Raw genomic sequence first — 23,326 nt, forward strand, 5'->3', positions numbered from 1 at the left:
TCATCCCCACCCCTGTCCCCACTGTAACCCCATTCCTGTCCCCATCCCACTCTCTGTCCCTTTCCCTGTCCCTATGTCCCCATGTCCCCATCCCAACCCGTCCCCTTGTTCCTGTCCCCATGTCCCCATCCCCATGTCTGTGTCCCCATGTCATCCCCGTCCCCACATCCCCAACCTTGTCCCTATGTCCCCATCCCCATATCCCCCCCATCCCCCCATCCCCCCCCATGTCCCCAAACCCCCCATACTCCCCCATTATGTCCCACCCCGATCATGTCCCCCCTCATATCCCCCACACCCCCCATGCTCCATGTCCTCCCCATCATGTCCCCCCCATACCCCACATCCCCCCTCATCATGCCCCCCTATAGCCCCCACATCCCCCCATACCCCATGTCCCCCCCATCATGTCCATCCCCATAGTGACCCCCATGCCCCCCACTTCCCACCCCACATCCCCCCCCATGCCCCCCCATGCCCCAAATCCCCCCTATCATGTCCCCCCCAGCCCCACATCCCCCCCACATCCCACATCCCTCCCATCATACCCCCCCAGCCCCATATCCCCCCCACATCCCCCATCACGCCCCCCCAAACCCACATCCCCCCCACATCCCCCCATGCCCAAAATCCCCCCTATAATGTCCCCCCCAGCCCCATATCCCCCCCCACATCCCACATCTCTCCCATCACGCCCCCCCAACCCCATATCCCCCCCCCATCCCATGTCCCTCCCATTATGCCCCATTAACCCCACATCCCCCCCCCATCCCACATCCCTCCCATCATGTCCCCCCAGCCCCACATCCCCCCCACATCCCACGTCCCTCCCATCATACCCCCCCTGCCCTCCCCCCCCCCACATCCCATGTCCCTCACATCATGCCCCATTAACCCCATGTACCCCCCACATCCCCCCCCCCATGCCCCATATCCCCCCTATCATGTCCCCCCCAACCCCACATCTCCCCACATCCCACATCCCTCCCATCATACCCCCCCAACCCCACACCCCCCCACATCCCATGTCCCCTCCCATCATGCCCCATTAACCCCATGTCCCCCCCCACATCCTATGTCCCCCCCAGCCCCACATCCCCCCCCATCCCACATCCCTCCCATCATGCCCCCCTGTCCCCCCCAGCCCCACATCTCCCCACATCCCATGTCCCCTCCCATTATGTCCCATTAACCCCATCATACCCCCCACACCACATATCCCTCCCATGCTCCCCCTGCCACCCCCAGCCCCACATCCCCCCCCCATCCCACATCCCTCCCATAACACCCCCCCTCCCCTCCCCCCCCCCACATCCCATGTTCATGTCCCCTCCCATCATGCCCCCCCATGCCCCAAATCCCCCCTATCATGTCCCCCCCAGCCCCACATCCCCCCCACACCCCACATCCCTCCCATCATACCCCCCCAGCCCCATGTCCCCCCCCACATCCCACATCCCTCCCATCATGCCCCCCCTGCCCTCCCCAACCCCATATCCCCCCCACATCCCACGTCCCCCCCATCATGCCCCCCCAACCCCACATCCCCCCACATCCCATGTCCCTCCCATTATGCCCCATTAACCCCATGTACCCCCCCCCAGCTCATGTCCCTCCCATCATACCCCCCCCAACCCCATGTCCCCCCACATCCCCCCCATGCCCCCCCATGCCCAAAATCCCCCCTATAATGTCCCCCCCAGCCCCATATCCCCCCCACATCCAACATCCCTCCCATCATGCCCCATTAACCCCATCATACCCCCCACACCCCACATCCCTCCCATGCTCCCCCTGCCCCCCCCAGCCCCATATCCCCCCCACATCCCACATCCCCCCCATCATACCCCCCCAACCCCACATCCCCCCCACATCCCCCACCATGCCCCCCCAGACCCATATCCCCCCTATCATGTCCCCCCCAGCCCCACATCCCCCCCACATCCCACGTCCCTCCCATCATACCCCCCCTGCCCTCCCCCCCCCCACATCCTATGTCCTTCCCATCATGCCCCCCCAACCCCATGTACCCCCCCCATGCCCCCCCATGCCCAAAATCCCCCCTATCATGTCCCCCCCAGCCCCACATCCCCCCACATCCCACATCCCTCCCATCATACCCCCCCCTCCTCTCCCCCCCCCACATCCCATGTTCATGTCCCCTCCCATCATACCCCCCCATGCCCCAAATCCCCCCTATCATGTCCCCCCCAACCCCACATCCCCCCACATCCCACATCCCTCCCATCATGCCCCATTAACCCCATGTACCCCCCACATCCCCCCCAACCCCACATCCCCCCCACACCCCCCCAAATCCCTCCCATCATGCCCCCCCCTGAGCCCCATATCCCCCCAATACCCCACATCCCTCCCATCATACCCCCCAGCCCCATATCCCCCCCACATCCCATGTCCCTCCCATCATGCCCCATTAACCCCACGTCCCCCCCCCATCCCACATCCCTCCCATCATGCCCCCCCTGCCCCCCCAGCCCCATATCCCCCCCCCAATACCCCACATCCCTCCCATCATACCCCCCCAGCCCCATATCCCCCCCACATCCCATGTCCCTCCCATCATGCCCCATTAACCCCATCATACCCCCCACACCCCACATCCCTCCCATGCTCCCCCTGCCCCCCCCAGCCCCACATCCCCCCCACATCCCACATCCCTCCCATCATACCCCCCCAACCCCACATCCCCCCCACATCCCCCACCATGCCCCCCCAGACCCATATCCCCCCTATCATGTCCCCCCCAGCCCCACATCCCCCCCACATCCCACGTCCCTCCCATCATACCCCCCCTGCCCTCCCCCCCCCCACATCCTATGTCCTTCCCATCATGCCCCCCCAACCCCATGTACCCCCCCCATGCCCCCCCATGCCCAAAATCCCCCCTATAATGTCCCCCCCAACCCCATATCCCCCCCACATCCAACATCCCTCCCATTATGCCCCATTAACCCCATATCCCCCCCCCATCCCACATCCCTCCCATCATGCCCCCCCTGCCCCCCCCAGCCCCACATCTCCCCACATCCCATGTCCCTCCCATCATGCCCCATTAACCCCATCATACCCCCCACACCCCACATCCCTCCCATGCCCCCCCTGCCCCCCCCAGCCCCATATCCCCCCCACATCCTACGTCCCCCCCATCATGCCCCCCAACCCCACATCCCCCCACATCCCATGTCCTTCCCATTATACCCCATTAACCCCATGTACCCCCCCCAGCTCATGTCCCTCCCATCATACCCCCCCCAACCCCATGTCCCCCCACATCCCCCCCATGCCCCCCCATGCCCAAAATCCCCCCTATAATGTCCCCCCCAGCCCCATATCCCCCCCACATCCCATGTCCCTCCCATTATGCCCCATTAACCCCATATCCCCCCCCATCCCACATCCCTCCCATCATGCCCTCCCTGCCCCCCCCAGCCCCATATCCCCCCCACATCCAACATCCCTCCCATCATGCCCCATTAACCCCATCATACCCCCCACACCCCACATCCCTCCCATGCTCCCCCTGCCCCCCCCAGCCCCACATCCCCCCCCATCCCACATCCCTCCCATCATACCCCCCCCAACCCCATGTCCCCCCCCATCCCCCCATGCCCCCCCATGCCCAAAATCCCCCCTATAATGCCCCCCCAGCCCCATATCCCCCCCCCACATCCCACATCTCTCCCATCACGCCCCCCCAACCCCATATCCCCCCCACATCCCATGTCCCTCCCATCATGCCCCATTAACCCCACGTCCCCCCCCCATCCCACATCCCTCCCATCATGCCCCCCCTGCCCCCCCCCCAACCCCATATCCCCCCCACATCCCACATCCCTCCCATCATACCCCCCCTGCCCTCCCCCCCCCACATCCTATGTCCTTCCCATCATGCCCCCCCTGCCCCCCCCAGCCCCATATCCCCCCCCCATCCCACATCCCCCCCATCATGCCCCCCCCATCCCCACATCCCCCCACATCCCCCCCCCCCACCTGGTATCTTGAGGTTGAGGTCGCACGCGCTCCCTATGGCAGCGATGGACGCCGCCTGCCGGCTGCGGGTGATGCTCTCCTTCACGCGGCCCTCCCCGCTCACCTTCACGGTGAAGGGGCTCCCTGCGGACAGCACCACATTGCGGACCCCCGGCGTGGGCTGCATGGCCCCCCCATGGGGTCACCTCCACACTGTGCCCCCCCCCTCCCCAGGAGGTGACCCCCCCCCCTCCCCGCCCAGGAGGGGATACACTCCACCCCCCCCCCCCCCATCCACTCTTGTCCCCCCCAGGTGACAGACAGGTGACACCCCCCCCCCCATTAGTGACCCCCCCTCCCATTACTGACCCCCCCCCATTAGTGACCCCCCCCTCCCATTACTGACCCCCCCCATTAGTGACCCCCCCCACCCATTAGTGACCCCCCCCCCTCCCAATTAGTGACCCCCCCTCCAATTAGTGACACCGCCCATTAGTGACCCCCCCCATTCGTGACCCCCCCCATTAGTGACACCCCCCATTAGTGACCCCCCCTCCCATTAGTGACCCCCCCCTCCCATTAGTGACCCCCCCATTAGTGACCCCACCCTCCCATTACTGACCCCACCCTCCCATTAGTGACCCCCCATTAGTGACCCCCCCCATTAGTGACCCCCCCCTCCCATTAGTGAAACCCCCCATTAGTGACCCCCCCCCATTAGTGACCCCCCTCTCCCATTACTGACCCCCCCCCATTAGTGACACCCCCCTCCCATTACTGACCCCCCCCCTCATTAGTGACCCCCCCTCCCATTAGTGACCCCACCCTCCCATTAGTGACCCCCCCCTCCCATTAGTGACACCCCCCATTAGTGACCCCCCCCATTAGTGACCCCCCCCCATTAGTGACCCCCCCCTCCCATTACTGACCCCCCCCCATTAGTGACCCCCCCCATTACTGACCCCCCCCCCATTAGTGACCCCCCCCCATTAGTGACCCCCCCCCATTAGTGACCCCCCCCCATTACTGACCTCCCCCCCATTAGTGACCCCCCCTCCCATTAGTGACCCCCCCCCTTCCATTACTGACCCCCCCCTCCCATTAGTGACCCCCCCTCCAATTAGTGACCCCCCCCCTCCCATTACTGACCCCCCCCACCCATTAGTGACCCCCCCCTCCCATTAGTGACCCCCCCTCCAATTAGTGACCCCCCCTCCAATTAGTGACCCCCCCTCCCATTAGTGACCCCCCCTCCCATTAGTGAATCCCCCCCATTAGTGACCCCCCCCCATTAGTGACCCCCCCCTCCCATTAGTGACCCCCCCCACCTTAGTGACCCCCCCCTCCCATTAGTGACCCCCCCCTATTAGTGACCCACCCCCCCATTAGTGACCCCCCCCATTAGTGACCCCCCCCCATTAGTGACCCCCCCCCCTCCCATTAGTGACCCCCCCCATTAGTGACCCCCCCTCCCATTAGTGACCCCCCCCCCTATTAGTGACCCCCCCACCCAGGAGGTGACACATGGCCATCCCCCCCCCATGTCCCCCCACCCCCTGGGAGGTGACAGACAGGTAACATCCCCCCCCCCGCCATTATAACTCCCATCCCCTGGAGCCCCCCATCCTCCCCCCACAATAACCCCCCCAGGAGGTGACCCATCCCCCATTGCCCCCCATTGCCTCCCCACCCCCCAATATAACCCCCCCAGGAGGTTCCCCATCCCCCAGGCCCACTCCATTACATTCCAACCTCACCATTATAACCCTCCCCCCCCCCCCAAGGAAGTGACCCATCCCCCATTGCCCCCCATTGCCCCCCATTGCCCATTACCCCCCATTGCCTCCCCACCCCCCACAATAACCCCCCCAGGAAGTGCCCCATCCCCCATTGCCCCCCATTGCCTCCCCACCCCCAATATAACTCCATCCCCTGGATCTCCCCATCCCCCCCCCCACAATAACCCCCCCAGGAAGTGACCCATCCCCCATTACCCCCCATTACCTCCCCACCCCCCCAGTATAACCCCCCAGGAGGTGCCCCATCCCCTGGAGCCCCCCATCCCCCCCCAGTATAACCCCCCCAGGAGGTGACCCATCACCCCCCCCCCCCATTGCCTCCCTGCCCCCCAATATAACCCCCCCAAGAGGTTCCCCATCCCCCAGGCCCACTCCATTGCATTCCAACCTCACCATTATAACCCTCCCCCCCCCCCCAAAGGAGGTGACCCATCACCCCATTGTCCCCCATTGCCCCCCATTGCCTCCCCATCCCCCTATATAACCCCCCCAGGAGGTGTGCCATCCCCTGGATCTCCCCATCCCCCCCCCCCACAATAACCCCCCCAGGAGGTGACACATCCCCCATTGCCCCCCATTGCCTCCCCATCCCCCACAATAACCCCCCCAGGAAGTGACCCATCCCCCATTGCCCCCCATTGTCTCCAGGAAGTGATCCATCTCCCACTGCCCCCCATTGCCTCCCCACCCCCCATATAACCCCCCAGGAGGTGACCCATCCCCCATTGCCCCCCCCATTGCCTCCCCACCCCCCACAATAACCCCCCCAGGAAGTGCCCCATCCCCCATTGCCCCCCCCATTGCCTCCCCACCCCCCACAATAACCCCCCCAGGAAGTGCCCCATCCCCCATTGCCCCCCCCATTGCCTCCCCACCCCCCACAATAACCCCCCCAGGAGGTGACCCATCCCCCATTGCCCCCCCCATTGCCTCCCACCCCCCACAATAACCCCATAGAGGTGACCCCCCCCCCCCCCCCCACCTGGCACGTGTCTGTCAGCGAACTTGACGCTGAGCCGGTAGCTGCCGGGCTCAGTGGGGCAGTAGGACACTTTGCAGGTACCGTCCTCCGCGTCCTCGCAGTGAATGTCCACCTTGCTCGGACCCTCCACCGACAGCCCCAGACCGCCGTACCCTGAGGGGGGGGACACATGTGAGTAAGGGACCCACACAGCCCCCATAGCCCCCATAGCCCACCCTGGTCCAGGGTGCTGTGGGTGGGGGGTGGTGGATGTGGTGACGGGCTCAGATGGGTTGGGAAAGGTTGGGGGGCAGGAGATCCCGCGTTGGCTACAGACATCATGTGGACATGGCCTCCATCATGGCCGCCATCATGGCCGCCATCCCATCCCGCGTTGACTACAGCCATCACATGGACATGACCACCATCATGGCCACCATCATGGCCGCCATCATGGCCACCATCCCATTCCACGTTCTTTATGGCCATCACTTGGACATGACCACCATCATGGCCACCATCATGGCTGCCATCATGGCCACCATCCCATTCCACGTTGGCTATAGCCATCACATGGACATGGCCACCATCATGGCCACCATCATGGCCGCCATCATGGCCGCCATCATGGTCACCATCCCATCCCATATTGGTTATAGCCATCACATGGACATGACCACCGTCATGGCTGCCATCATGGCCGTCATCCCATTTTATGTTGGCTATAGCCATCACATGAACATGGCCACTATCATGGCCGCCATCATGGCCACCATCTGGGCTGTCATCATGGCCACCATCCCATCCTATGTTGGCTATAGCCATCACATGGACATGGCCACTGTCATGGCTGCCGACCCATCCCACATTGGCTATAGCCATCACATGGACATGGCCACCATCATAGCCACCATCATGGCCACCATCCCATCCCACACTGTTTATGGCCATCACATGGACATGGCTGCCATCATGGCCGCCATCATGGCCGCCATCATGGCCAACATCCCATCCCACATTGGTGATAGCCATCACATGGATATGGCCAACATCATGGCCACCATCATGGTCACCATCCCATCCCATATTGGTTATAGCCATCACATGGACATGACCACCGTCATGGCCACCATCATGGCCGCCATCCCATCCCACGTTGTTTATGGCCATCACATGGACATGGCCACTATCATGGCCGCCATCATGGCCACCATCTGGGCTGTCATCATGGCCACCATCCCAACCTACATTGTTTATGGCCATCATGTGGACATGGCCACCATTATGGCTGCCATCCCATCCCACATTGGCTATAGCCATCACATGGACAAGGCCATCGTCATGGCCGCCATCATGGCCGCCATCCCATCCCACATTGGTGATAGCCATCACATGGACATGGCCAACATCATGGCCACCATCATGGTCGCCATCATGGCCACCATCCCATCCCACATTCTTTATGGCCATCATGTGGACATGGCCACCATCATGGCCACCATCCCATCCCATGTTGTTTATGGCCATCATGTGGACATGGACACCATCATGGCCGCCATCATGGCCACCATCCCATCCCATGTTGTTTATGGCCATCGTGTGGACATGGCCACCATCATGGCCGCCATCATGGCCACCACCCCATCCCACGTTGTTTATGGCCATCACATGGACATGGCCACCATCATGGCCGCCATCATGGCCACCATCCCATCCCACGTTGTTTCTGGCCATCATGTGGACATGGACACCATCATGGCCGCCATCATGGCCACCATCCCATCCCACATTCTTCATGGCCATCGTGTGGACATGGCCGCCATCATGGCCGCCATCATGGCCACCATCCCATCCCATGTTGGTGATAGCCATCACATGGACATGGCCAACATCATGGCCACCATCATGGCTGCCATCATGGCCGCCATCGCATCCCATCCCATGTTGGTGATAGCCATCACATGGAAATGGCCACCATCATGGCCGCCATCATGGCCGCCATCATGGCCACCTTCCCATCCCACATTCTTTATGGCCATCACATGGACATGGCCGCCATCATGGCCGCCATCATGGCCACCTTCCTATCCTACCCCATACTGACCACGACCACCACACAGCCATGCTCTCCATCCCCCCCCATCCCATCCCCTCCCACCCTTCCCTACCCCATCCATCCCATCCCACCCCACCCCATCCCATTCATCTGATCCATTCCATCCCATAATATCCCATTGTATCCTATCCACCCTATCCCATCTCAATCCCATCCCATCCATCCCACCCCATCCCACTCCATAATACCCCATCCCATCCCCTCCCATCCCATAATATGCCATCCATCCCATCCGATCCATCCCATAATATCCCATCCATCTCCATCCCATCCCATAATATCCCATCCCATAATATTCCATCCCATATTATCCCATCCCATCCATTCCATCCCATCCCATAATATCATGTCTACCCCATCCCATCCATTCTGTCCCATCCACCCCATAATCCCCCATAATCCCACCCCATAATCCCACCCCATAATACTCCATAATCCCCCATAATCCCACCCCACAATCTCATCCCATAATCCCACCCATAATCCCACTCCATAATCCCACTCATAATCTCATCCCATAATCTCACCCTATAATCCCACCCCATAATCTCATCCCATAATCTCACCCCATATTCCCACCCCATAATCCCACCCCATAATCCCACCCCATAATCTCACCCCATAATCTCATCACATAATCTCACCCCATAATACTCCATAATCCCACTCATAATCTCACCCCATAATCCCACCCCATAATCCCATAATCCCACCCCATAATCCCACCCCATAATCTCATCCAATAATCCCACCCCATAATCTCACCATATAATCCCACCCCATAATTTCACCCCATAATCCCACTCCATAATCCCACACCATAATCCCACCCCATAATCTCATCCCATAATACCCCATAATCCCACCCCATAATACCCCATAATCCCACAAAATCCCACCCCATAATCCCACCCCATAATCTCATCACATAATCCCACCCCAAAATCCCACCCCATAACCCCCCATAATCCCACCCCATAATCCCAACCCCTAATCCCACCCCATAATCCCACCCCATAATCTCATCCCATAATCCCACCCCATAATCTCACCCCATAATCCCACCCCATAATCCCATAATCCCACCCCATAATCCCACCGCATAATCTCACCCCATAATCCCACCCCATAACACCATAATCCCACCCCATAATCCCACCCCATAATCTCATCACATAATCCCACCCCATAATCTCACCCCATAACCTCACCCCATAATCTCACCCCATAATCCCACTGCATAATCTCACCCCATAATCCCACCCCATAACACCATAATCCCACCCCATAATCTCACCCCATAATCTCACCCCATAATCCCCATAATCCCACCCCATAATCTCATCACATAATCCCACCCCATAATCTCACCCCATAACCCCACCCCATAATCCCACCCCATAATACCCCATAATCCCACATAATCCCACCCCATAATCCCACCCCATAATCTCATCAAATAATCCCACCCCATAATCTCACCCTATAATCCCACCCCATAATTTCACCCCATAATCCCACCCCATAATTTCACCCCATAATCCCAACCCATAATTTCACCCCATAATCCCACTCCATAATCCCACACCATAATCCCACCCCATAATCTCATCCCATAATACCCCATAATCCCACCCCCTAATATCCCATAATCCCACATAATCCCACCCCATAATCCCACCCCATAATCTCATCAAATAATCCCACCCCAAAATCCCACCCCATAACCCCCCATAATCCCACCCCATAATCCCACCCCATAAGATCACCCCATAATCCCACCCCATAATATCCCATAATACCCCATAATCCCACCCCATAATCTCCTCCCATAATCCCACCCCATAATCTCCTCCCATAATCCCACCCCATAATCTCCTCCCATAATCCCACCCCATAATCTCACCCCATAATCCCACCGCATAATCCCACCCCATAATCCCATCCCATAATCTCCTCCCATAATCCCACCCCATAATCCCCCATAATCCCACCGCATAATCCCACTCATAATCTCATCCCATAATCCCACCCCATAATCCCATCCCATAATCCCATAATCTCACCCCATAATCCTACCCCATAATCCCACCCCATAATCCCACCCCATAATCTCATCCCATAATACCCCATAATCCCACCCCATAATACCCCATAATCCCACCCCATAACCCCATAATCCCACCCCATAACCCCATAATCCCACCCCATAACCCCCTTAATCCCACCCCATAACCCCATAATCCCACCCCATAACCCCATAATCCCACCCCATAACCCCATAACCCCATAATCCCACCCCATAACCCCATAATCCCACCCCATAACCCCATACCCGCACTCCGTGTGTCCACAGTGAACTCTGCCATCTGGAACGTCGTCCCCTCACTGAGCCCCTTCCCCCACACCTTGACCCTGCTGGCGTCCCACCCCATAACCCCATAACCCCATAACCTATAACCCCATAACCCATAACCCATAACCCCATAACCCATAACCCCATAACCCCATAACCCATAACCCCATAACCCCATAATCCCACCCCATAACCCCATAACCCCATAACCCCATAACCTATAACCCCATAACCCATAACCCCATAACCCATAACCCCATAACCCCATAACCCCATAACCCCATAATCCCACCCCATAACCCCATAACCCCATAACCCATAACCCCATAACCCCATAACCCCATAACCCATAACCCCATAACCCCATAACCCCCTATAACCCCATACCCGCACTCCGTGTATCCACAGTGAACTCCGCCATCTGGAACGTTGTCCCCTCGCTCAGCCCCTTCCCCCACACCTTGACCCTCTGGGCATCCCACCCCATAATCCCATAATACCCCATAATCCCATCCCATAATCCCATCCCATAATCCCATCCCATAATCCCATCCCATAATCTCCTCCCATAATCCCATCCCATAACCTCACCCCATAATCTCATCCCATAATCCCACCCCATAATCTCACCCCATAATCCCACCCCATAATCCCACCCCATAATCTCACCCCATAATACCACCCCATAATCCCACTCCATAATCTCATCCCATAATCCCACTCCATAATCCCACGCAATAATCTCACCCCATAATCCCACCCCATAACCCCCTTAATCCCACCCCATAACCCCATAATCCCACCCCATAACCCCTTAATCCCACCCCATAACCCCATAATCCCACCCCATAACCCCATAATCCCACCCCATAACCCCATAACCCCATAATCCCACCCCATAACCCCATAACCCCATAACCCATAACCCCATAACCCATAACCCCATAACCCCATAACCCCATAACCCCATAACCCATAATCCCATAACCCCATAACCCCATAACCCCATAACCCCATAATCCCCCATATCCCCATAACCCCATAACCCCATAACCCCATAACCCCATAATCCCACCCCATAACCCCATAACCCCCTAACCCCATAACCCATAACCCCCTAACCCCATAACCCATAACCCCATAACCCCATAACCCATAACCCCATAACCCCATAACCCATAACCCCATAACCCCATAACCCCATAACCCATAACCCCATAACCCCATAACCCCATAACCCCATAACCCATAACCCCATAACCCCATAACCCCATAACCCCATAACCCCATAACCCCATAACCCCATAACCCCATAACCCATAACCCATAACCCCATAACCCCATAACCCATAACCCAAAACCCATAACCCCATAACCCATAACCCATAACCCCATAACCCCATAACCCCATAACCCATAACCCATAACCCCATAACCCCATAACCCATAACCCCATAACCCATAACCCCATACCCGCACTCCGTGTGTCCACAGTGAACTCTGCCATCTGGAACGTTGTCCCCTCACTCAGCCCCTTCCCCCACACCTTGACCCTGCTGGCATCCCACCCCATAACCCCATAACCCCATAACCCCATAACCCCATAATCCCACCCCATAACCCCATAATCCCATAACCCCATAACCCCATAACCCCATAACCCCATAACCCATAACCTCCATAACCCCATAACCCATAACCCCATAACCCATAACCCCATAATCCCATAATACCACCCCATAATCCCATAATCCCACCCCCTAACCCCATAATCCCACCCCATAACCCCATAACCCCATAACCCCATAACCCCATAATCCCACCCCATAACCCCATAACCCCATAACCCCATAACCCCATAACCCCCTATAACCCCATAACCCCATAACCCCATAACCCCATAACCCATAACCCCATAACCCCATAACCCCATAACCCCATAACCCATAACCCATAACCCCATAACCCCATAACCCCATAACCCATAACCCCATAACCCCATAACCCCATAACCCCATAACCCCATAACCCCATAACCCCATAACCCCATAACCCCATAACCCCATAACCCCATAACCCCATAACCCCATAACCCATAACCCATAACCCCATAACCCCATAACCCATAACCCAAAACCCATAACCCCATAACCCATAACCCATAACCCCATAACCCCATAACCCCATAACCCATAACCCATAACCCCATAACCCCATAACCCATAACCCCATAACCCATAACCCCATACCCGCACTCCGTGTGTCCACAGTGAACTCTGCCATCTGGAACGTTGTCCCCTCACTCAGCCCCTTCCCCCACACCTTGACCCTGCTGGCATCCCACCCCATAACCCCATAACCCCATAACCCCATAACCCCATAATCCCACCCCATAACCCCATAATCCCATAACCCCATAACCCCATAACCCCATAACCCCATAACCCATAACCTCCATAACCCCATAACCCATAACCCCATAACCCATAACCCCATAATCCCATAATACCACCCCATAATCCCATAATCCCACCCCCTAACCCCATAATCCCACCCCATAACCCCATAACCCCATAACCCCATAACCCCATAATCCCACCCCATAACCCCATAACCCCATAACCCCATAACCCCATAACCCCCTATAACCCCATAACCCCATAACCCCATAACCCCATAACCCATAACCCCATAACCCCATAACCCCATAACCCCATAACCCATAACCCATAACCCCATAACCCCATAACCCCATAACCCATAACCCCATAACCCCATAACCCCATAACCCCATAACCCCATAACCCCATAACCCCATAACCCCATAACCCCATACCCGCACTCCGTGTATCCACAGTGAACTCCGCCATCTGGAAGGTTGTCCCCTCCTTGAGCCCCTTCCCCCACACCTTGACTCTGCTGGCGTCCCACCCCATAACCCATAACCCATAACCCCATAACCTATAACCCCATAACCCATAACCCATAACCCATAACCCCATAACCCCATAACCCCATAACCCATAACCCCATAACCCATAACCCCATAACCCATAACCCATAACCCATAACCCCATAACCTATAACCCATAACCCCATACCCGCACTCCGTGTGTCCACAGTGAACTCGGCCATCTGGAAGGTTGTCCCCTCACTCAGCCCCTTCCCCCACACCTTGACCCTGCTGGCGTCCCACCCCATAACCCCATAATCCCACCCCATAACCCCATAACCCCATAACCCCATAACCCCATTATCCCACCCCATAACCCCATAACCCCATAACCCCATAACCCATAACCCATAACCCCATACCCGCACTCCGTGTATCCACAGTGAACTCCGCCATCTGGAAGGTTGTCCCCTCTTTGAGCCCCTTCCCCCACACCTTGACTCTGCTGGCGTCCCCGATCTCGGAGGGTCCCACCACGATGCGGAAGGGGCTGTTGGTCACGTGCTGCCCCCCCTTGCGCACGCTCACAACGTGCTCCCCAACCTCCTTCGGCGTGAACGAGATGCCTAAAGGGAACAGGTATATAGGGTCAGGGGGCACATATAGGGTCAGTGCTCACATAGAGGGTCAGGGGGACACATATTGTATATAGGGTCAGGGGGACACATAGTGTATGTAGGGGCAGGGCACACATATAGGGTCAATGGGACACATAGAGGGTCAGTGGGACACAGAGGGAAAGTGGGACACACACACACACATATAGGGTCAGGGGGACACATAGAGGGTCAGGGCACACATATAGGGTCAGGGCAAACATAGAGGGTCAGTAGGACACGTATACAGGGGCAGGGGGACACATATTGTATATAGGGGCAGGGCACACATATAGGGTCAGTGGGACACACATATAGGGTCAGTGGGACACATATAGGGTCAGGGGGACACATATTGTATATAGGGGCAGGGGGACACATATAGGGTCAGGGCACACATATAGGGTCAGTGAGACACATATAGGGTCAGTGGGACACACATATAGGATCAGAGCTCACATATAGGGTCAGTGCACACATATAGGGTCAGTGGGACACAGATATAGGGTCAGTGGGACACATATAGGGTCAGTGCACACATAGAGGGTCAGTGCACACATATAGGGTCAGTGGGACACAGATATAGGGTCAGGGGGACACATAGAGGGTCAGGGGGACACATAGAGGGTCAGTGCACACACACACACATATAGGGTCAGTGGGACACACATATAGGGTCAGAGCTCACATATAGGGTCAGTGCACACATATAGGGTCAGGGGGACACATATAGGGTCAGTGGGACACATTGTATATAGGGGCAGGACACACATATAGGGTCAGGGGGACACATATAGGGTCAGGGGGCACATATAGGGGCAGGGGGACACATATAGGGGCAGGGGGCACATATAGGGTCAGTGCACACATATAGGGTCAGGGGGCACAGATATAGGGTCAGGGCACACAGATATATAGGGTCAGTGCTCACATATAGGGGCAGGGGGACACATAGAGGGTCAGGGGGACACATAGAGGGTCAGGGGGACACACATAGGGGCAGGGGGCACAGATATATAGGGTCAGGGGGACACATATTGTATATAGGGGCAGGGCACACATACAGGGTCAGGGGGACACATATTGTATATAGGGTCACTGCTCACATATAGGGTCAGTGCTCACATATAGGGTCAGTGGGACACATATTGAATATAGGGTCACTGCTCACATATAGGGTCAGGGGGACACATATTGTATATAGGGTCACTGCTCACATATAGGGTCAGGGGGACACATATTGTATATAGGGTCACTGCTCACATATAGGGTCAGTGCTCACATATAGGGTCAGGGGGACACATATAGGGTCAGGGGGCACAGATATAGGGTCAGGGGGCACAGATATAGGGTCAGGGGGACACAGATATATAGGGTCAGTGCTCACATATAGGGTCAGTGCTCACATATAGGGTCAGGGGGACACATATAGGGTCAGTGGGACACATATAGGGTCAGGGGGACACATATTGTATATAGGGGCAGGGCACACATATAGGGTCAGTGGGACACATATATAGGGGCAGGGCACACATATGGGGTCACTGGGACACATATAGGGTCAGAGGGACACATATAGGGTCAGAGAGACACATTGTATATAGGGTCAGGGGGACACACATATAAGGTCAGGGGGACACACAGAGGGTCAGGGGGACACATATAGGGTCAGTGGGACACATATAGGGTCAGGGGGACACATATAGGGTCAGTGGGACACATATAGAGTCAGTGGGACACATATAGGGTCAGGGGGACACATATTGTATATAGGGGCAGGGCACACATATAGGGTCAGTGGGACACATATATAGGGGCAGGGCACACATATAGGGTCAGTGAGACACATATATAGGGGCAGGGCACACATATAGGGTCAGGGGGACACACATATAGGGTCAGGGGGACACACATATAGGGTCAGGGGGACACATAGAGGGTCAGTGCACACACATATAGGGTCAGTGTGACACATATTGTATATAGGGGCAGGGCACACATATAGGGTCAGGGCACACATATAGGGTCAGTGGGACACATATAGGGTCAGTGGGACACATACAGGTTCAGGGCACACATATAGGGTCAGAGGGACACATATAGGGTCAGAGAGACACATTGTATATAGGGTCAGGGGGACACACATATAAGGTCAGGGGGACACACAGAGGGTCAGGGGGACACATATAGGGTCAGTGGGACACATATAGGGTCAGGGGGACACATATAGAGTCAGTGGGACACATATAGGGTCAGGGGGACACATATTGTATATAGGGGCAGGGCACACATATAGGGTCAGTGGGACACATATATAGGGGCAGGGCACACATATAGGGTCAGGGGGACACACATATAGGGTCAGGGGGACACACATATAGGGTCAGGGGGACACATAGAGGGTCAGTGCACACACATATAGGGTCAGTGTGACACATATTGTATATAGGGGCAGGGCACACATATAGGGTCAGGGCACACATATAGGGTCAGTGGGACACATATAGGGTCAGTGGGACACATACAGGTTCAGGGCACACATATAGGGTCAGGGCACACATATAGGGTCAGGGGGACACATATTGAATATAGGGTCACTGCTCACATATAGGGTCAGTGGGACACATAGAGGGTCAGTGGGACACATATAGGGTCAGGGGGACACATATAGGGTCAGGGGGACACATAGAGGGGCAGGGGGACACATATAGGGTCAGGGGGACACATAGAGGGTCAGTGGGACACATATAGGGTCAGTGCACACCAATAGTGTCTGGGGGACACATAGAGGGTCAGTGGGACACACATAGGGTCAGTGGGAAACATATAGGGTCAGTGCTCACATATAGGGTCAGGGGGACACATATTGTATATAGGAGCAGGGCACACATATAGGGTCAGAGCTTACATATAGGGTCAGTGCTCACATATAGGGTCAGGGGGACACATATTGTATATAGGGTCACTGCTCACATATAGGGTCAGTGGGACACATATAGGGTCAGTGGGACACATATAGGGTCAGTGGGACACATATTGTATATAGGGGCAGGGCACACATATAGGGTCAGTGTACACATATAGGGTCAGTGGGACACATATTGTATATAGGGTCAGGGGGACACACATATAAGGTCAGGGGGACACATAGAGGGTCAGGGGGACACATATAGGGTCAGGGGGACACATATAGGGTCAGTGAGACACATATAGGGCCAGTGGGACACATATAGGGTCAGGGGGACACATATTGTATATAGGGGCAGGGCACACATATAGGGTCAGTGGGACACACATATAGGGTCAGTGGGACACATATAGGGTCAGGGGGACACATATTGTATATAGGGTCAGTGGGACACATATAGGGTCAGTGGAACACACACACATATATATAGGGTCAGTGGGACACATAGAGGGTCAGAGGGACACACACACACACATATATAGGGTCAGAGGGACACATATTGTATATAGGATCAGGGGGACACATATAGGGTCAGGGCACACATATAGGGTCAGGGCACACATAGAGTTTCAGTGCACACACACACATATATAATATATGGTATCTATACATTATCTATATGTACCTATATGTCTGTTTAGGAGCCGTTTGAGCAGACAGGGCTCCTCGCACACACACATATATGATATAAGGTATCTATATGGTATCTATATGGTATCTATACGATATATACATTATCTATATGATATCTATAGGTACCTATGTGCCTGTTGGGCAGCCGTTTGAGCAGACACGGCTCCTCGCACACACACATATATGATATATGGTATCTATATGCTATCTATATGATATCTATATGATATATACACACCTATGTGCCTGTTGGGCAGCCGTTTGAGCAGACATGGCTCCTTGCACACACATATATATGATATAAGTTATCTATATGGTATCTATATGATATATATGTTATCTATATGATATCTATAGGTACCTATATGTCTGTTGGGCAGCCGTTTGAGCAGACACGGCTCCTCGCACACACACATATATGATATATGCTATCTATATGCTATCTATATGATATATACATGATCTATACATTATCTATAGGTACCTATATGCCTGTTGGGCAGCCGTTTGAGCAGACAGGGCTCCTCGCACACACACACATATATGATATAAGGTATCTATACATTATCTATAGGTACCTATGTGCCTGTTGGGCAGCAGGGCTCCTCACACACACATATATATGATATATATGATCTATACATTATCTATATGTACCTATGTGCCTGTTGGGCAGCCGTTTGAGCAGACACGGCTCCTCGCACACACACATATATGATATAAGGTATCTATAAGGTATCTATATGGTATCTATACATTATCTATAGGTACCTATGTGCCTGTTGGGCAGCCGTTTGAGCAGGCAGGGCTCCTTGCACACACACATATATGATATAAGGTATCTATATGGTATCTATATGATATCTATATGATATCTATAGGTACCTATATGATATATACATTATCTATAGGTACCTATGTGCCTGTTGGGCAGCCGTTTGAGCAGACACGGCTCCTCGCACACACACATATATATGATATAAGGTATCTATATGATATCTATATGGTATCTATACATTATCTATAGGTACCTATGTGTCTGGGCAGCCGTTTGAGCAGACACGGCTCCTCGCACACACACATATATGATATATGGTATCTATATGGTATCTATATGGTATCTATATGGTATCTATATGGTATCTATATGGTATCTATAGGTACCTATGTGCCTGTTTGGCAGCTGTTTGAGCAGACAGGGCTCCTCGCACACACACATATATATGATATAAGGTATCTATATGGTATCTATATGGTATCTATAAATTATCTATAGGTACCTATATGCCTATTGGGCAGCCGTTTGAGCAGACAGGGCTCCTTGCACACACACACATATATGATGTCTATATGATATATACATTATCTATACATTATATACACACATATGTGCCTGTTTGGCAGCCGTTTGAGCAGACACGGCTCCTCGCACACACACATATATGATGTCTATATGATATCTATATGATATCTACATTATCTATATGATGATATATGGTATCTATACATTATCTATAGTTACCTATGTGCCTATTGGGCAGCCGTTTGAGCAGACACGGCTCCTCGCACACACACACATATATGGTATAAGGTATCTATATGGTATCTATATGATATCTATACATTATCTATATGTACCTATGTGCCTATTGGGCAGCCGTTTGAGCAGACAGGGCTCCTTGCACACACATATATATGATATCTATATGTTATATACATTATCTATATGATATCTATAGGTACCTATGTGCCTGTTGGGCAGCCGTTTGAGCAGACACGGCTCCTTGCACACACACATATATGATATAAGGTATCTATATGGTATCTATACATTATCTATAGGTACCTATGTGCCTGTTTGGCAGCCGTTTGAGCAGACACGGCTCCTCGCACACACATATATATGATATAAGGTATCTATATGGTATCTATACATTATCTATATGTACCTATGTGCCTGTTGGGCAGCCGTTTGAGCAGACACGGCTCCTCGCACACACACATATATGATATATACATTATCTATATGATGATATAAGGTATCTATACATTATCTATAGGTACCTATGTGCCTGTTTGGCAGCCGTTTGAGCAGACAGGGCTCCTCGCACGCACACACATATATGATATATGATATCTATATGTATGATATATGATCTATACATTATCTATAGGTACCTATGTGCCTGTTGGGCAGCCGTATGAGCAGACACGGCTCCTCGCACACACATATATATGATATAAGGTATCTATATGGTATCTATATGGTATCTATACATTATCTATAGGTACCTATGTGCCTGTTGGGCAGCCGTTTGAGCAGACAGGGCTCCTCGCACACACACACATATATGATATAAGGTATCTATATGCTATCTATATGATATATACGTTATCTATATGATATCTATAGGTACCTATATGTCTGTTGGGCAGCCGTTTGAGCAGACACGGCTCCTTGCACACACACACATATATGATATAAGGTATCTATATGGTATCTATATGATATATACATTATCTATACATTATCTATAGGTACCTATGTGCCTGTTGGGCAGCCGTTTGAGCAGGCAGGGCTCCTCGCACACACACATCTATGATATATACATGATCTATACATTATCTATAGGTACCTATATGCCTGTTGGGCAGCAGGGCTCCTCGCACACACATATATATGATATATGATATATGATCTATACATTATCTATAGGTACCTATGTGCCTGTTGGGCAGCCGTTTGAGCAGACACGGCTCCTCGCACACACACACATATATGATATATGATATCTATATGATATCTATACATTATATACACACCTATATGTCTGTTTGGCAGCCGTTTGAGCAGACACAGCTCCTCGCACACACACATATATGATGTCTATATGGTATCTATATGGTATCTATACATTATCTATAGGTACCTATATGTCTGTTGGGCAGCCGTTTGAGCAGACACAGCTCCTCGCACACACACACACATATGATATATGGTATCTATATGGTATCTATATGATATCTATATGATATCTATAGGTACCCATATGATATATACATTATCTATAGGTACCTATGTGCCTGTTGGGCAGCCGTTTGAGCAGACAGGGCTCCTCGCACACACACATATATGATATAAGGTATCTATATGGTATCTATATGGTATCTATACATTATCTATAGGTACCTATGTGCCTGTTGGGCAGCCGTTTGAGCAGACAGGGCTCCTCGCACACACACACATATATGATATAAGGTATCTATATGGTATCTATATGATATATACATGATCTATACATTATCTATAGGTACCTATGTGCCTGTTTGGCAGCCGTTTGAGCAGACACGGCTCCTCGCACACACACACATATATGATATATGATATCTATATGATATCTATACATTATATACACACCTATGTGTCTGTTTGGCAGCCGTTTGAGCAGACACGGCTCCTCGGCTCCTGACGGGGCCGTGATGGTGGCGCTGAGCTGACTCAGATCCGGCTCCGAGATCTTGAGCGACACGTCGGTGGCCGAACCAACGTTCAGCTGCGAGCGGCGCAGGGAGTCGTCACCTGAGGGATAATATGGGGTGATATGGGGTGATATGGGGTAATATGGGGTGATATGGGGTGATATGGGGTGATATGGGGTGATATGGGGTGATATGGGGTGATATGGGATAATATGGGGTGATATGGGGTGATATGGGATGATATGGGGTGATATGGGGTGATATGGGGTGATATGGGGTGATATGGGGTGATATGGGGTGATATGGGGTGATATGGGGTGATATGGGGTAATATGGGGTGATATGGGGTGATATGGGGTGATATGGGGTGATATGGGGTTATATGGGCTGATATGGAGTGATATGGGGTGATATGGGGTTATATGGGGTGATATGGGGTGATATGGGGTGATATGGGGTGATATGGGGTGATATGGGGTGATATGGGGTGATATGGGGTAATATGGGGTGATATGGGGTGATATGGGGTGATATGGGGTGATATGGGGTGATATGGGGTGATATGGGCTGATATGGAGTGATATGGGGTGATATGGGGTGATATGGGGTGATATGGGGTGATATGGGGTGATATGGGGTGAAATGGGGTGATATGGGGTGATATGGGGTAATATGGGGTGATATGGGGTGATATGGGGTGATATGGGGTAATATGGGGTGATATGGGGTTATATGGGGTGATATGGGATAATATGGGGTGATATGGGGTTATATGGGGTGATATGGGATAATATGGGGTAATATGGAGTGATATGGGGTGATATGGGGTAATATGGGGTAATATGGGATGGGATGGGATTATATGGGGTAATATGGGTAATATGGGGTAATATGGGGTAATATGGGATAATATGGGGTGATATGGGGTGATATGGGGTGATATGGGGTGATATGGGGTGATATGGGGTAATATGGGGTGATATGGGGTGATATGGGGTGATATGGGGTAATATGGGGTAATATGGGATAATATGGGATAATATGGGGTGATATGGGGTGATATGGGGTGATATGGGGTGATATGGGGTGATATGGGGTAATATGGGATGGGATAATATGGGGTAGTATGGGATAATATGGGATGGGATGGGATAATAAGGGGTAATATGGGGAAATATGGGGTAATATGGGATGGGATGGGATAATATGGGGTAATATGGGGTGATATGTGGTGATATGGGGTGATATGGGGTGATATGGGATAATATGGGGTAATATGGGGTAATATGGGGTAATATGGGATAATATGGGGTAATATGGGGTAATATGGGATAATATGGGATGGGATAATATAGGGTAATATGGGATGGGATGGAATAATATGGCATGGGATATTATGGGATAATATGGGGTAATATGGGATGGGATGGGATAATAAGGGAGAATATGGGGTAATATGGGATAATATGGGATA

At 53.3% G+C, this 23,326-nt stretch overlaps 1 protein-coding gene across 1 annotated transcript; it reads right to left on the reverse strand.

The window, feature by feature from the left end:
- Positions 1 to 4,011: 4,011 nt before the first annotated feature.
- On the reverse strand, positions 4,012 to 21,952 carry LOC140265066 (filamin-C-like; the record flags this gene model as incomplete). The annotated part of the gene is made up of 5 exons (XM_072360941.1): positions 4,012 to 4,134; positions 6,772 to 6,924; positions 11,610 to 11,691; positions 14,542 to 14,741; positions 21,791 to 21,952. Coding segments are annotated over 5 exons (720 nt in total), but the record flags the coding sequence as incomplete, so codon positions are not given.
- Between the last annotated feature and the right edge of the window lie 1,374 nt (positions 21,953 to 23,326).

The sequence above is a fragment of the Excalfactoria chinensis genome, unplaced genomic scaffold, assembly GCF_039878825.1.
Source record: "Excalfactoria chinensis isolate bCotChi1 unplaced genomic scaffold, bCotChi1.hap2 Scaffold_418, whole genome shotgun sequence".
In the NCBI taxonomy this organism is placed as follows: Eukaryota; Metazoa; Chordata; class Aves; order Galliformes; family Phasianidae; genus Excalfactoria; species Excalfactoria chinensis.